The following is a 17,234-nucleotide window of genomic DNA, read 5'->3' as shown; positions in this document are numbered from 1 at the left end:
GGATGCCACCTTTCCAACATATCAATTAGTCAAATTTCTGACCTGCCCCAATCAACTGTAAGTGCTGTTATTGTGAAGTGGAAATGTCTAGGAGCAACAACAGCTCAGCAGCGAAGTGGTAGGCCACAAGCTCACAGAATGGGACCACGAGTACTGAAGGGCGTAAAAATTGTCGGTTCTCGGTTGCAACACTCACTAACAAGTTCCAAACTGCCTCTGGAAGCAACGTCAGCACAGGAACTGTTCGTCGGGAGTGTCATGAAATTGGTTTCCATGGCTGAGCAGCCTCACACAAGCCTAAGATTACCATGCGCAATGCCAAGGGTCGGCTTGAGTGGTATAAAGCTCACTGCCATTGAATTCTGGAGCAGTGTTCTCTGGAGTGATGAATCACGCTTCACCATCTGGCAGTCCGACAGACAAATCTGGGTTTGGCAGATTCCAGGAGAACGCTACCTGCCCCAATGCATAGTGCCAACTGTAAAGTTTGGTGGAGGAGGAATAACGGTCTGGGGCTGTTTTTCATGGTTCTGGCTAGGCCTCTTTGTCCCAGTGAAGGGAAATCTTAACGTGACAGCATACAATTACATTTTAGATGATTCTGTGCTTCCAACTTTGTGGCAACAGTTTGGGGAAGGCCCTTTCCTGTTTCAACATGACAATGTCCCAGTGCACAAAGCGAGGTCCTTACAGAAATGGATTGTCAAGCTCTGAGTGGAAGATCTTGACTGGCCTGTACAGAGTCCTGACCTCAACGCCATCAAACACCTTTGGGATGATTTGGAACGCCGACTGCAAGCCAGGCCTAATTGGCCAACATCAGTGCCCGACCTCACTAATGCTTTTGTGCCTGAATGGAAGCAAGTCCCCCCAGCAATGTTCCAACATCAAGTGGAAATTCTTCCCAAAAGAGTGGAGGCTTTTATAGAAGCAAAAGGGGGGTACAACTCCATATTAATGCCCATGATTTTAGAATGAGATGTTTGATGAGCAGGTGTCCACATACTTTTAGTCATGTAGTGGTACAGTCGTGGCCAAAAGTTTTGAGAATGACAAAAATATTAATTTCCACAAACTTTGCTTCTTCAGTGTCTTTAGATATTTTTGTCATATGTTACTATGGGATACTGAAGTATAATTACAAGCATTTCATGAGTGTCAAAGGCTTTTATTGACAATTACATGAAGTTGATGCAAAGAGTCAATATTTGCAGTGCATTTGACCCTTCTTTTTCAAGACCTCTGCAATCCACCCTGGCATGCTGTAAATTAACTTCTGGGCCACATCCTAACTGATGGCAGCCCATTCTTGCATAATCAATGCTTGGAGTTTGTCAGAATTTGTGGGGTTTTGTTTGTCCACCCGCCTCTTGAGGATTGACCACAAGTTCTCAATGGGATTAAGGTCTGGGGAGTTTCCTGGCCATGGACCCAAAATATCGATGTTTGGTTCCCTGAGCCACTCAGTTACCACTTTTGCCTTATGGCAAGGTGCTCCATCATGCTGGAAAAGGCATTGTTCGTCACCAAACTGTTCCTGGATGGTTGGGAGAAGTTGCTCTTGGAGGATGTGTTGGTACCATTCTTTAGTCATGGCTGTGTTCTTAGGCAAAATTGTGAGTGAGCCCACTCCCAGGACTCAGGATGCTTTACTGTTGGCATGACACAGGACTAATGGTAGCACTCACCTTGTCTTCGTCGGACAAGTTTTTTCAGGATGCCCTAAACAATCGGAAAGGGGATTCATCAGAGAAAATGACTTTACCCCAGTCCTCAGCAGTCCAAATCCAGAATATCAGTCTGTCCCTGATGTTTTTCCTGGAGAGAAGAGGCTTCTTTGCTGCCCTTCTTGACTTCAGGCCATCCTCCAAAAGTCTTCGCCTCACTGTGCATGCAGATGCACTCACACCTGCCTGCTGCCATTCCTGAGCAAGCTCTGTACTGGTGGTGCCCCAATCCCGCAGCTGAATCAACGTTGGGAGACAGTCCTGGCGCATGCTGGACTTTCTTGGGTGCCCTGAAGCCTTCTTCACAACAATTGAACCGCTCTCCTTGAAGTTCTTGATGATCCGATAAATGGTTGATTTAGGCGCAATCTTACTGGCAGCAATATCCTTGTCTGTGAAGCCCTTTTTGTCCAAAGCAATGATGACTGCATGTGTTTCCTTGTAGGTAACCATGGAAGAACAATGATTCTAAGCACCACCCTCCTTTTGAAGCTACCAGTCTGTTATTCGAATTCACTCAGGATGACAGAGTGATCTCCAGCCTTGTCCTCGTCAATACTCACACCTGTGTTAACGAGAGAATCACTGACATGATGTCAGCTGGTCCTTTTGTGGCAGGGCTGAAATGCAGTGGAAATGTTTTTGGGGGATTCAGTTCATTTGCATGGCAAAGAGGGACTTCGCAATTAATTGCAATTAATCTGATCACTCTTCATAACATTCTGGAGTATATGCAAATTGTGATCATACAAACTGAGGCAGCAGTCTTTGTAAAAAAAATAATATTTGTGTCATTCTCAAAACTTTTGGTCACGACTATGTCAAATGTGAATATTGTTGTTTTTAGAACTTTGTCTTTTTAGAATTTGCAATATAGTGTCACTATCCATTAATTAGACCAACCGCTCATCCAGGCTCAGCACCACGTTGGTCTGGTCCAGGATGCGTATGCTCCTCTTGCCCTTGCTGGGGGGCAGCGTGCGCCCCAGGCTGTTCCTCTCCTGGCAGGCCTGTCCCAGGCTGCCCCGGGGGATCCTCAGGGTCTTCTGGGGGGGCTTCTCCACTGTACACTCCTTAGTAGAATTGTGTTGACTTATTAAGGGACTCAGGCTGTGTTAGAAATGGCACCCTATTCCCTATTTAGCACACTGGTTTTGACCAGGTCCCATTGGGCTGATGTAGTGCATTATATTGGGAATAAAGAGCCAATTCAAACATAATCAAAAGATACCCATTAGTACATCAGGACTTATCTTCCTGAGTTGATTCTCAAACACACAATAGCTGAAACAACAAAATATGAAACACAAAAAATAAACCCTTTCGATACACAGGCCTTGATAAATAAACAAACAAACATTAACAAAATCTTGAATAATCCCTAGCAAAAGTCAGGAATTTCTTAAAGAGCAACTGCTTTAAAAAAAGCAACGAATCCCTTTTAAAAATGGCATCATATGAGCCAGAAAAAGTTATTCTAGTGTCAGACTACAAAGTGTAAATAGGATACGTTTTTTCTCATAAAGTCAGTTTAAAACAGAGTTTGGAACATCTGTGCGTCAATGGGTAAATGAAGATAGGGTTTTGATTTGATGATGTCCATTAGTCCACTAACATGGGGTGAAGAGCTGCGGTGATTATTCTCTATCCCATAGCATAGACAGTGAGACTGTTTGAATAAGCTACCTGCTAATAGCCATAATGGCGCTGTACAACGTGACCGTGTGTTTGAAAGAGTATTTTCCAATAAGCAACAGTTTGTTTAACTTTATTAGACAACTTTGTTCCAATATTTCTGTAATTCAGTGATATTTATTCCCATAGTAATTCGTTATGGATCCATAACTAAATAAACAAACATCGACATTTTGAAAGAGTATTTTTATCATTATTTTATAAATGAAAGCATAAAGATGCCATTATTAGTTACATTGTTTTAGTTTGAACGTGCAGACTGGCACTAAGAACAGCGAGAATGTTTCCCTAGTCAGCGACATTATTAGTGCAATGCCCCTTAAAGTGTTGTTCTGTGCTACCCAGTGTGGCGGGGTGGGGGAACACCACCCTTCCTCCTCCTCCCTCCCCCATGGGCTAGGTCTTTCTTCTGTGCGAGGCTCTGCAGCCCAAACCCATGCCTCCTGCCCTCGTGCCTTGAACCACACTCGCTTTCAGTGGATACAGATGGAGAACTGCAAGGCAATCCCATTGTGCACCACTCTGGGGCCATGACCAGTATATACAGTTGAAGTCGGAAGTTTACATACACCTTAGCCAAGTACATTTAGACTCAGTTTTCACAATTCCCGACATTTAATCATCGTAAAAATCCCCTGTCTTAGGTCAGTTAGGATCACCACTCTTATTTTAAGAATGTGAAATGTCAGAACAGTAATAGAGCGAATGATTACTCTCATTCCCAGTGGGTCAGAAGTTTACATACACTTAATTCGTATTTGGTAGCTTTGCCTTTAAATTGTTTAACATGGGTCAAACATTTTGGGTAGCCTTCCACAAGCTTCCCACAATAAGTTGGGTGAATTTTGGCCCCTTTCTCCTCACAGAGCTGGTGTAACTGAGTCAGGTTTGTAGGCCTCCTTGCTCGCAGACGCTTTTTCAGTTCTGCCCACAAATGTTCCACAAATGTGAGGTCAGGGCTTTGTGATGGCAACTCAAATACCTTGACTTTGTTGCCCTTAAGACATTTTGCCACAACTTTGGAAGTACTCTTGGGGTCATTCTCCATTTTGAAGACCCATTTGCAACCAAGCTTTGACTTCCTGATTGATGTCTTGAGATGTTGCTTCAATATATCCACACAATTTTCCTTCCTCATGATGTCATATATTTTGTGAAGTGCAACAGTCCCTCCTGCAGCAAAGCACCCCCACAACATGATGCTGCCAACCCTGTGCTTCATGGTTGAGATGATATTCTTCAACATGCAAGCCTCCCCCTTTTTCCTCAAAACAGAACAATGGTCATTATGGCCAAACAGTTCTATTTTTGTTTCATCAGACCAGAGGACATTTCTCCAAAAAGTACGATATTTGTCCCCATGTGCAGTTGCAACCCTAGTCTGGCTTTTTTATGGTGGTTTTGGAGCAGTGGCTTCTTCCTTGCTGAGCGGCTTTTCAGGTTATGTCGATATAGGACTCGTTTTACTATGGATATATATACTTTCGTACCCATTTCCTCCATCATCTTCACAAGGTCCTTTGCTGTTGTTCTGGGAATGATTTGCACTTTTCGCACAAGTACATTAATCTCTAGGAGACAGAATGAGTCTCCTTCCTGAGCGGTATGACGGCTGCGTGGTTCCATGGTGTTTATACTTGCATACTATTGTTTGTACAGATGAATGTGGTACATTCAAGGCGTTTGCAATTTTCTCCCAAGGATGAACCAGACTTGTGGAGGTCTACAACTTTTTTTCTGAGGTCTTGCCTGATTTCTTTTGATGTTCCCATGATGTCAAGCAAAGAGGCACTGAGTTCGTAGGTAGGCCTTAAAATATATCCACAGGTACACCTCCAATTGACTCAAATGATGTCAATTAGCCTATCAGAAGCTTCTAACGCCAAGACATAATTTTCTGGAATTTTCCAAGCTTTTTACAGGCAGTCAACTTAGTGTATGTAAACTTCTGACCCACTGGAATTGTGATACAGTAAGATATAAGTGAAAAAAATCTGTCTGTAAACAATTGTTGCAAAGATTACTTGTGTCATGCACAAAGTATATGTCCTAACGGACTTGCCAAAACTATATTGAGTTAACAAGAAATTTGTGGAGTGGTTTAAAAACAAGTTTTAATGACTCCAACCTAAGTGTGTGTAAACTTCCGACTTTAACTGTATTGTCCTGCTAATAACAAGGTTAATAATATACAGTGAGGAGAAAAAGTATTTGATCACCTGCTGATTTTGTATGTTTGCCCACTGACAAAGAAATTATCAGTCTATAATTTTAATGGTAGGTTTATTTGAACAGTGAGAGACAGAATAACAAAACAAATCCAGAAAAACACATGTCAAATACATTATAAATTGATTTGCATTTTAATGAGGGAAATAAGTATTTGACCCCTCTGCAAAACATTACTTAGTACTTGGTGGCACAACCCTTGTTGACAATCAGAGGTCAGACGTTTCTTATAGTTGGCAATCAGGTTTGCACACATCTTCAGAGGAATTTTGTCCCACTCCTCTTTGCTGATCTTCTCCAAGTCATTAAGGTTTCGAGGCTGACGTTTGGCAACTCGAACCTTCAGCTCCCTCCACAGATTTCTTATGGGATTAAGCTTTGGAGACTGCCTAGGCCACTCCAGGACCTTAATGTGCTTCTTCTTGAGCCACTCCTTTGTTGCCTTGGCCGTGTGTTTTGGGTCATTGTCATGCTGGAATACCCATCCACGACCCATTTTCAATACCCTGGCTGAGGGAAGGAGGTTCTCACCCAAGATTTGACGGTACATGGCCCCGTCCATTGTGCCTTTGATGCGGTGAAGTTGTCCTGTCCCCTTAGCAGAAAAACACCCCAAAGCATAATGTTTCCACCTCCATGTTTGACGTTGGGGACGTTGTTCTTGGGGGTCATAGGCAGCATTCCTCCTCCTCCAAACATGGCGATTTGAGTTGATGACAAAGAGCTCCATTTTTGGTCTCATCTGACCACAACACTTTCACCCAGTTGTCCTCTGAATCATCATTCAGATGTTCATTGGCAAGCTTCATACGGGCATGTATACAGTGGGGCAAAAAAGTATTTAGTCAGCCACCAATTGTGCAAGTTCTCCCACTTAAAAAGATGAGAGGCCTGTCATTTTCATCATATGTACACTTCAACTATGACAGACAAAATGAGAAGAAAGAAAATCCAGAAAATCACATTGTAGGATTTTTTATTTATTTATTTGCAAATTATGGTGGAAAATAAGTATTTGGTAACCTACAAACAAGCAAGATTTCTGGCTCTCACAGACCTGTAACTTCTTCTTTAAGAGGCTCCTCTGTCCTCCACTCGTTACCTGTATTAATGGCACCTGTTTGAACTTGTTATCAGTATAAAAGACACCTGTCCACAACCTCAAATAGTCACACTCCAAACTCCACTATGGCCAAGACAAAAGAGCTGTCAAAGGACACCAGAAACAAAATTGTAGACCTGCACCAGGCTGGGAAGACTGAATCTGCAATAGGTAAGCAGCTTGGTTTGAAGAAAGTCAACTGTGGTAGCAATTATTAGGAAATGGAACACATACAAGACCACTGATGATCTCCCTCGATCTGGGGTTCCACGCAAGATCTCACTCCGTGGGGTCAAAATGATCACAAGAGCGGTGAGCAAAAATCCCAGAACCACACGGGGGAACCTAGCGAATGACCTGCAGAGAGCTGGGACCAAAGTAAAAAAGCCTACCATCAGTAACACACTACGCCACCAGGGACTCAAATCCTGCAGTGCCAGACTTGTCCCCCTGCTTAAGCCAGTACATGTCCAGGCCCGTCTGAAGTTTGCTAGAGAGCATTTGGATGATCCAGAAGAAGATTGGGGGAATGTCATATGGCCAGATGAAACCAAAATAGATATTTTTGGTAAAAACTCAACTGTTGAAGGAGTGGCTTCGTAAGAAGCATTTCAAGGTCCTGGAGTGGCCTAGCCAGTCTCCAAATCTCAACCACATGGAAAATCTTTGGAGGGAGTTGAAAGTCTGTGTTGCCCAGCAACAGCCGCAAAATATCACTGCTTGAGAGATCTGCATGGAGGAATGGGCCAAAATACCAGCAACAGTGTGTGAAAACCTTGTGAAGACTTACAGAAAACATTTGACCTCTGTCATTGCCAACAAAGGGTATATAACAAAGTATTGAGAAACTTTTGTTATTGACCAAATACTTATTTTCCACCATAATTTGCAAATAAATTCATTTTAAAAAATCCTACAATGTGATTTTCTGGATTTTTTTTCTCATTTTGTCCGTCATGGTTGAAGTGTACCTATGATGAACATTACAGGCCTCTCTATTTTTTTTAAGTGGGAGAACTTGCACAATTGGTGGCTGACTAAATACTTTTTTGCCCCACTGTATGTGCTTTCTTGAGCAGGGGGACCTTGCGGGTGCTGCAGGATTTCAGTCCTTCACGGCGTAGTGTGTTACCAATTGTTTTCTTGGTAACTATGATCCCAGCTGCCTTGAGATCATTGACAAGATCCTCCCGTGTAGTTCTGGGCTGATTCCTCATGATCATTGCAACACCACGAGGTGAGATCTTGCATGGAGCCCCAGACCGAGGGAGATTGACTGTTATTTTGTGTTTCTTTCATTTGCGAATAATCGCACCAACTGTTGTCACCTTCTCACCAAGCTGCTTGGAGATGGTCTTGTAGCCCATTCCAGCCGTGTGTCGGTCTACAATCTTGTCCCTGACATCCTTGGAGAGCTATTTGGTCTTGGCCATAGTGGAGAGTTTTGAATCTGATTGATTGCTTCTGTGGACAGGTGTCTTTTATACAGGTAACAAGCTGAGATTATGAGCACTCCCTTTAAGAGTGTGCTCCTAATCTCAGCTCGTTACCTGTATAAAAGACACATGGGAGTCAGAACTCTTTCTGATTGAGAGGGGGTCAAATACTTAGTTCCCTCTGTCTCTCACTGTTCAAATAAACCTACCATTAAAATTATAGACTGATCATTTCTTTGTCAGTGGGCAAACATACAAAATCAGCAGGGGATCAAATACTTTTTTCCCTCACTGTATTGGTGAGAATATACAAGTTTTTTTTTTATCATTCTAAATCAATAATAAAATCGCTTTGTTTAAAAAAATATATTTTGGAGATGATTTTGTTTTCAAATTTGTATTTATTTTACCTTTATTTTACTAGGCAAGTCAGTTAAGAACAAATTCTTATTTTCAATGACGGCCTAGGAACAGTGGGTTAACTGCCTGTTCAGGGGCAGAACGACAGATTTGTACCTTGTCAGCTCGGGGATTCGAACTTGCAACCTTTCGGTTACTAGTCCAACGCTCTAACCACTTGGCTACCCTGCCGCCCCAAATAACATAAAATGAGCGTGAAAAAGGCCATTGTTGAACATGGGATGAGACATTGTTAAAGACAGTTTGTTATTTAGAATTATTTATTTCTGTTATTAGAGTGAGAGAAACCAAAAACCTACAGACATCACATGGGTCTCCCAGTCGAGGCCGGCACAGGTATTGAACCAGCACCTGTAGCAACACAGCTTGCACTGCCTTAGACCGTTGCGCCACTCAGACGCTGTGCAATGTGCCCGGTCAAGAGTGGGCTATACTACAACAGTAAGAGAAAAATAATCCTAATAAAATAAAATTATGAAAACCTTGTGTAATAACAGTTTTAGTAAGTAATACTGAAGTTGTGCACAATTATCAATTTATATTTAGGTTTATGTCACCCATTCATTGTCAGTTAGAGACACAGTAGAACCCAAAACATAATCAGTGCTCTAACTCCCCCTTGCGCTGGTCTGGAGTAATGAAGTAGTGATGCAGGGTACAGTACTAAACCATAAATTATAAGTCCCACAGCATAATCACAAAACTTTTAGTGGCGCAACCACATTACAAGACTGAAATCTGTTTTTTTTCTAATGAGCAACAGAAAAACACACGTGACAGTCGAAATGTTCAGTGGCTCTTTAAACATATGTATATTTACCTTGACCACCATGTAGAAGCGCCAGTCCTCCCTGAAGCCGCCACTGGGCTTCTCCTGGCTCCACAGGGCAGAGCTCATGGCTTTAGGAGCTGGGGCATAGCAGGGGAAAATACAGGGTCCGCCTGTCTAACTAACCCAATATGAAGCCCCTCTCTCTTCCCTTTATGGACGTTCCTCTATCCCCAAAGCAGTGACAGGGGCATAGCAAGGGTGAGAGAGAAACTAGGCCTACCACCTGAGGGGAAGGTTGTCTGGTTAGAGAGTAGACAGAGGGTGTTATGGCCGTTCACAGGCTCCTGCTGGCCTGGGGTGCCCTCATAACGGTCTCAACTGTCAGCCTGCATGCCCCAATGTACGTCGTAGGACCTGTGTATGAATAGAAAGGCATGGTGTTATTATGACAATGTTGTTAAAAGGTCATGGAATGCCTCCAGGTTAAATCTATTAAATCACTGACTTATCAAAAATCCCAGAGCAATTTCTCCCCCCCAAAAAAATTGGCCTATGGCTAGGCTATATTAACCCAAATAAGCATGGAGTTGTTTTTTAAAGATTTGCTAGAAATTGGCCTTTTCAGGAAAACAACAAAACATTTAGGCAATACAAATCTGGGATAAACTCTGAATAAATGGCATTCAAAGATTAAAATTGGTATCTAAACAAACAGGATGTAGTCTCATTAGACTGTAGGCCTAATATCTGAGTGAAGTCTGATTGCACCATTAGCTACAGGCTGCTACTGTACCTCATAAAACTGACGGTGAAAACCAGTTGAGCACAAACATGATTAGGCCTAACCTTGTGTACTACCGGTATCTTGCTACCAAATAGGCAAAAAAATAAAACATACTACCTGTATTCTGATTCCTGACAAACCTATTTGACATAAGGGTCAAATCAATTTGAATTCAATCACTTTTTGACAGCTCCCTTTTGATTTGAACAAAACCTTCCATACATATTTGCCCATTGTAGAAGTGCTCAGGAAGTGACTTTGTAGCTGAATTCCAAAACATTCAGGAGATAAAAGGTTCTCAAAGTTGACTTATTTTGCAACCCCACCATACCATGAAACATTAATGTCTTCATCACTGGAAAAGAAAGAGTTTGGGATTGTTATAATTTAAAAGCTTACAAACAGGGTTGTCAAACTATTTAATAGTTTTTGGAAAAAGAAAATGGCAATTATATTACGCTTCTTTTCAAGAAATAATAAAATAGTTTGACAAGCTTTTAAATGATATCAAGCTGAACCATTTATCTTTTCCAGTGATGAAGACACGGATGTCTCATGGTGTTGTGGGGTATGCGAAATGGGTCAACTTTGAGCACTTTAATCTCCTGAATGTTTTGGCATTCAGGTACAAAAAGTAACTTTCTTAACACTTCTTCCATGGGCAAACATGCATAGAAAGTTGACAGGGATGCTGTCCAAAAACTGATTGAATTCAAATGGCTTTACCGTGAAGGCAATTTTGAAGCATGCAGACAATATGCTCAAAACCTGTTGATACTCTCCTCTTAAAATGAGAAATGGGTGATGCCGCACAGGCCTTGGTCCTACTGTCAATATTAACACAAATGGATTCTAAGCCAAGCGTTAGTCACACACTGTTATAAACATATTACTCAAAACCCATTTTGGATTTCCCCTAGCTGTGTTTTAAGGGAGCTGTGAGGGGGAATTCACAGACTAAAGCAGTCAAACGCCTCTTCCTGACAAACAATAGAGTCACCGTCACTGTAATACAGGGTCGACCTGTTTGACCAACCCAATATGAAGGGGGGGTGCAAGCACCTCTGACATGACTCCTCTTTATGGTTCTCTGGCCACTCTCACATCTAGGCTAGTCACACCTCATGTCTGTGCATCAATCAAGCAACTTGAGGCTCTCGCGCGGAGCAGCGGTCTAAGGCACCGCATCTCAGTGCTAGAGGCTTGACTACAGACCCTGGTTCGATTGCAGGCTGTATCACAACCAGCCATGATTGGGAGTCTCATAGGGCTGCGCACAATTGGCCCAGTGTCTTCCAGGTTAAAGTTTGGCTGGGGTAGTCATTGTAAATAAGAATTAGTTCTTAACTGACTTGCCTAGTTAAATAAAAGGTTAAATAAAACATAATTAAAAATTTAAAAAATCAATGACAGGGTGCCACGTGGTTAGCCTTGGTTTGCATTGCAACTCCTCTTAGGCTGTGCATCTGTGCTTAACATCAATTATCACAGTTCAAATTTCACATAGAGGACTTGTTGTTTATCATGCAATGTTGACCATGCCCCTATTTGAGCTTAAGGAAGGAGCATGGGGTGAGCAAAAGAACGTGACAGACATTTACTATGTTGTGATGTTATTCTAGCAGTCTACCATAAGGAAGGAGTGAGGGCAAAAGGCCTATTGCCCTTTCAAAATAGACATAATTGAATGACCCTTGGTCAACAACATGCACTACTGCATGGGGTGGGTATAATTTCTGAAACGTTCCAACTGGAATCTGTTCCAAAAACTTCGTAAATATCAAGGTTGCCAACAAACAACGCATATAAAGTTGTATAGCGGCAGAATAAGATACCGGGTAGGGAGTGGGCTATTTCATAAGGTTTTTCACTCACCACGTTTATTCCGAAAAAGTATTTCCTCGCTCTGGTAGCTTATGGACAAACATTAAGAATAAGCTACGTCGTGAGTTGATGTCTATTCGGCAGCTAGTTAGCTAGCTACGTGATCATGCTACTTTGTATGCGTTGTTTGTTGACAACCTTGTACTTAACAACGTTATTGGAAGAGATTCCTGTTGGAACGTTCCACAAATTATACCAACCCTACTGCATGTCAGATAATGCCCAAGTAAGAAGCACTGCTTACTTGGGCATTATCTGACATGACAACTACTTCTGAAAGTAGCCCACTGGTCCCGTTAGCTTTGCCTTTTAAATTAACAGTGTGAATGTGTGATGTACAAATGTAGCCACGTACTGATTGTGCAGACATCCTGAATATAAAATGACTGGGATGCAACACTGATTATCTAAACACACCATCCATCATGCTTCCATTTTCAATCACAACATTCAAAAGCCCCAACCGATTAAATAAAATATTAACAGCAGAGTAATTGTATCATTATTGCAGTTGTCTTGCCAGTTCCATCAGTGACATCACTGAATAAAGCCAGTCAGCAGCAGCGAGTGATGATGACGCGTGAGAGAAGAAGGAAGAATGTGTCACTGCCAGGCCTTGCTAAATCATGGCTGAGGAAGGACACTCATTGAGAAAACACCCATGGAACATGTCAATTTGTGTAAAACTGCACATATACTAGGACATGTTTGCTGTAGGACTAGCTAGCCAGTATAGCAAACCATGCGATATTTGATCAGGTGCATCCATATCATAATCTGACGTATGACGAGGGTAGCAAAGACGAAATATTGCTATCATTATGACATAACGTCGTTAGCTAGCTCGTTTTCTTACCTTATTCAAACGTCAGTTCGGTGCTGGACTGTCATGTCACCTGCTCATTCCAATGCTGTCCTTTCGTAGCTGAGGTTGTGATACGTTTGTACAATTAACTGGCTAGTTTGTTGATAGCAAACCAGCTGAAAACTGATATGACAGCCTCGAAATTAGCTAGCCAAAATAGCTAGATTGGCTAGCTAGCTGTCCCCATGCAACACAGAGCCTGTTATCTACGGCATTTAATGTAGATAACTATTTTTCTGAACGACTCTTTGACTATACTATTAAATACTGACCGACAAACGAAATCAGGCCTTATAGCGAGAGGAATAAATATTATTTACAGAACCAATAGACACCGAAAGTTTGTCGCCTGAGATATGTCAATTTAAAAAACCTATTGGTCAATCTGCATCCATCACAAGTGCCAATTGGCTGGGCTTCAGGTTAGTCATTAAGTCCCACCCCCCGGGGTTTTCCCACGAGTTTGGTTGACGGGTATTGAAGAATCTGCGAATGAGGGGTTCTCTACTAGCACTTTCAAAACCGTGCTACTCGTCTCTGGCAGACGCTCTTCCCTAGTTACCACAGCCACAAAGTCTTAAAGCCCACATATTTCTACAATGTATCTTCCTAAAAAGTGAATATTAACCTAGCCATAACCTTAATCATACTACTAACCGTATGCCTAACCGAAAAGTAAAACCAAAAGGCACATTTTTGTTTTCGTGAATTATTACGAAATTGGCCATTTCGACGTTGTGGCTGTGGGAACTAGTGATAGCCCTGGCAGACCCTGTACACTAGATTACTGATAGGGGGCGCTGTGTTGAAGCCACTGTGCCTCCATCTTGGCCTGATCTTAAAGTGATACCCTCAGAGATCCTCACTGAACTTCTGGAGAGAGTTTGCTGCACTGAAAGTAAAGGGGCTGAATAATTTTGCACGCCCAATTTTTCAGTTTTTGATTTGTTAAAAAAGTTTGAAATATCCAATAAATGTTGTTCCACTTCATGATTGTGTCCCAATTGTTGTTGATTCTTCACAAAAAAATACAGTTTTATATCTTTATGTTTGAAGCCTGAAATGTGGCAAAAGGTCGCAAAGTTCAAGGGGCCGAATACTTTCGCAAGGCACTGTATGTTGAGAGTTGAAAAATATCCTCACTTTAGAGAGAGAAAATTCTGCTTTATCTTCAGGAGCGAAGCACTCTGTGCAGGCATCAGTGAGCTTGTTGTTGAATAGCCTTTCAGAGATATTAATCAAGATCAATAAAGGTTATTCATCAGGTTTTACATCTGCATATTTGACTTAGAACATTTACAGCCACCATAGCCTAGCTATAGGTCTCCTGACAGTGGAAAATACATTTGGCCATACTCATGCAATCTTCTGAAAGCGCTCACACTGGATGCCTTTTTCAATCAATTTGCAGATTCCATCATCTGATATGTTATTGTGTCTCAGGCTGAGGGAGTGAAATAAAAAATAATCATATTATTAGGCCTTAGTTTAGTGTCCTGTGTATTATGTTACTGGCACAAGGTAATGCTAAAATAATCCCATAGTGATTGCCATGATAAATACACTTACTATACAGAGTGGCAGACATGCAGGCAAGGCAGCAGCTGCTCCACCCCAACGTGTCCTACATAGTTGTAGTCTAGCTGAAGCCCCACAGGGTTCCTAAGGTGCTGGAGCACATAGGCCAGTGCAGTGCACTCCACAGGGCCTATGTTACAATAGGTCAGCTTCAGGTGTTCCACCTCTAGCTTAGCCATAGTGTCTCTGGCGATCCTGCTATCTAGCATCTCATGGATGCATTTGATGAGCCACACGAAGCTCGGCATGGCATGCATGCTCTTCTTCTCCCCCTCCACGGGCCGAGGGATGGATTTAAAGTGCTTCTGCATGACTTTGGACAGTCACCACCTGCTTGGACTTCCTGTCCAGAGTGGGCCCAGGGCAGGAGAGGAGCAGCAGGCTATGGTGGTGCTGAGACAAGAGCCCAGACACAAAAGTAGCTGTTATTTGGAGGTTTGGGGTCTCTGCTGCCATATTGGCCTCCTTCAAAGCCCATTCTTGTTGGGTCAAGCAGTGCCCCAGACACGCTCTGTGAAAGCCAGGCTGTTGCTGCCTGTCCTGGGGCTGAAAGAGCTTAGGGATGGTGGACCGGTCCGAGTTATTGTTCAGGACAATGTAGAGAGCAGCAAAGAAGCACTGCATGGTAATGTGCAGGAACTCGTAGTGTTTGCAGTTAGTGGAGGAGGAGAGGTCTTTACTATGGATGAGGAACCCCATGCAGATATCTTCCTCGGTCACCCCACACTTCTTTTTTGTTGTTGTTATACTTTGTTTTTATTGTAGGAACACAAAGAAAGTACAAATAAAGTCAAATAAAAGAACAACAAAAAAGGATCTGGCAGTTACAGTGCACTTCATACCTTCATCATCATATCATCATATTAGTTACATTGACATCTTTGAATTAGACCTTTTCCACGTACGAAACACATTTTTCCTAGTATTCTTGACCTCTCTCCTGTTCTTAAAGCAAAGGTCATACGCTCCATGTGGTGTATTTCTTCTACAATGTCTATCCATTGTGTCACTGCGGGGGGGTCTTTTTGAAGCCATTTCCTCGTGATAGCCTTTTTACTGGCTGCCAGTAGGACCTTCAAGAGGTACTTTTCTCTATTGTTATCAGGTATTTCACCCATGTAGAAAGAAATTAATGTTTGTTCTATGCCAAATCCCATCCTTTTTCCAAAGTTAGATCTTATTTCTCCCCAGTAAGTTTCGATTGCGGGGCACGTCCAAAAGATATGAGAGTGGTCCGCCCTCAATAGGCCATATTCTCTCCAACAAGGGTGTAGTGAGCCAGTCTGTTTTGATTTCAGTTTAGGTGTTATGATGAAACGTATAACATTCTTCCAACAGAATTCTCTCCATGACCTTGAGTTGGTGGAGCTTTGTTGAGTCTCTAATAGAGGTCGACCGATTATGATATTTCATTAACCTTTGACTATTGGATGTTCTTATAGGCACTTTAGTATTGCCAGTGTAACAGTATAGCTTCCGTCCCTCTCCTCGCTCCTCCCTGGGCTCGAACCAGCAACACAACGACAACAGCCACCATCGAAGCAGCGTTACCCATGCAGAGCAAGGGAAACAACGGCTAGAAGGCTCAGAGCGAGTGACGTTTGAAACGCTATTAGCGCGTGCTAACTAGCTAGCCATTTCACTTCGGTTACACCAGCCTCACCTCGGGAGTTGATAGGCTTGAAGTCATAAACAGCGCAATGCTTAACGGGCAAAACGCATGAAAGTGCTGTTTGAATTAATGTTCATTCTGCCTACCACCGCTCAGTCAGATACTTAGAAACTTGTATGTTTGTATGCTCAGTCAGATTATATGCAATGCAGGACACGCTAGATAATATCTAGTAATATTATCAACCATGTGTAGTTAACTAGTGATTATGATTGATTGTTTTTTATAAGATAAGTTGAATGCTAGCTAGAAATTTACCTTGGCTTACTGTATTCGCGTAACAGGCAGTCTCCTTGTGGAATGCAATGAGAGAGAGGCAGGTCATTATTGCGTTGGACTAGTTAACTGTAAGGTTGCAAGATTGGATCCCCCGAGCTGACAAGGTGAAAATCTGTAAATCTGAACGAGGCAGTTAACCCACCGTTCCTAGGCCATCATTGAAAATAATGTGTTCTTAACTGACTTGACTAGTTAAATAAAGGTATATATTAAAAAAAAGAAATCGGCAAATCGGCGCCCAAAAATACCAATTTCCGATCGTTATGAAAACCTGAAATCGTCCCTAATTAATCGGCCAATCCGATTAATCGGTCAACCTCTATTCTCTAATATGTTCAACCATGTTTCATCAGTCCTCCTCCCATTTCTTTTTAATATAGTTTGTAGAATGTTTCTTTGAGGATTGAATACCCAAGTAGAGATTTGAAATAGTTTTTTTGTTACTCCCCAAATTGTATGCGTTAGTGAATACAGGTGCTCGAGGGTCAGTCACTTTTATCTCCCTTAAGAAATAGTGTCGAACTTGTAGGTATCTGTAAAAATCTTGTTTATCCAAGCCATGTTTTTTACTTAGGTCCTGGAAGTTATCTAGGTTCCCATTCCTTATAATTGTATTGAATGATGTGATGCCTCTCTGCGTCCATTGTTTAAACCTGCTGTCCTGAGTTGCAGGGATGAAGCTGGGGCCGTATGCGGGCCAACTCAGCAGTTTGATCTCTCTGTCTAAATTATTTTGCTTAACTACCCTAAACCATGTCTTCAGAGAGAAATTAATCCACTGATTTTGTCTA

General features: G+C 42.1%; 1 protein-coding gene and 1 pseudogene across 2 annotated transcripts in view; both read right to left on the bottom strand.

Moving 5' to 3' along the window:
• The window catches only part of LOC118375573 (ubiquitin carboxyl-terminal hydrolase CYLD), a 34,501-nt gene extending 21,207 nt beyond the window's left edge, over positions 1-13,294 (bottom strand). Inside the window, exons 1-3 of one of the 2 annotated variants that reach the window (XM_052484723.1) lie at positions 12,906-13,294; positions 9,430-9,795; positions 2,631-2,800 (exon numbers count right to left, since the gene is read on the bottom strand). In XM_052484723.1, the coding sequence (XP_052340683.1) occupies positions 2,631-2,800; positions 9,430-9,507 (248 nt within the window). In that variant the 5' untranslated portion in view covers positions 9,508-9,795; positions 12,906-13,294. The remainder of the gene's footprint in view (positions 1-2,630; positions 2,801-9,429; positions 9,796-12,905) is intronic. The other variant, XM_052484731.1, reaches the window with a different exon arrangement.
• Positions 13,295-13,441: 147 nt separating this feature from the next.
• On the bottom strand, positions 13,442-15,371 carry LOC118375574 (nucleotide-binding oligomerization domain-containing protein 2-like; annotated as a pseudogene).
• Between the last annotated feature and the right edge of the window lie 1,863 nt (positions 15,372-17,234).

This window comes from Oncorhynchus keta, chromosome 2 (assembly GCF_023373465.1).
Source record: "Oncorhynchus keta strain PuntledgeMale-10-30-2019 chromosome 2, Oket_V2, whole genome shotgun sequence".
NCBI classification, from domain to species: domain Eukaryota; kingdom Metazoa; phylum Chordata; class Actinopteri; order Salmoniformes; family Salmonidae; genus Oncorhynchus; species Oncorhynchus keta.
Note: the sequence above shows the minus strand (reverse complement) of the source record. Positions and strands in the feature narration are given on the sequence as shown.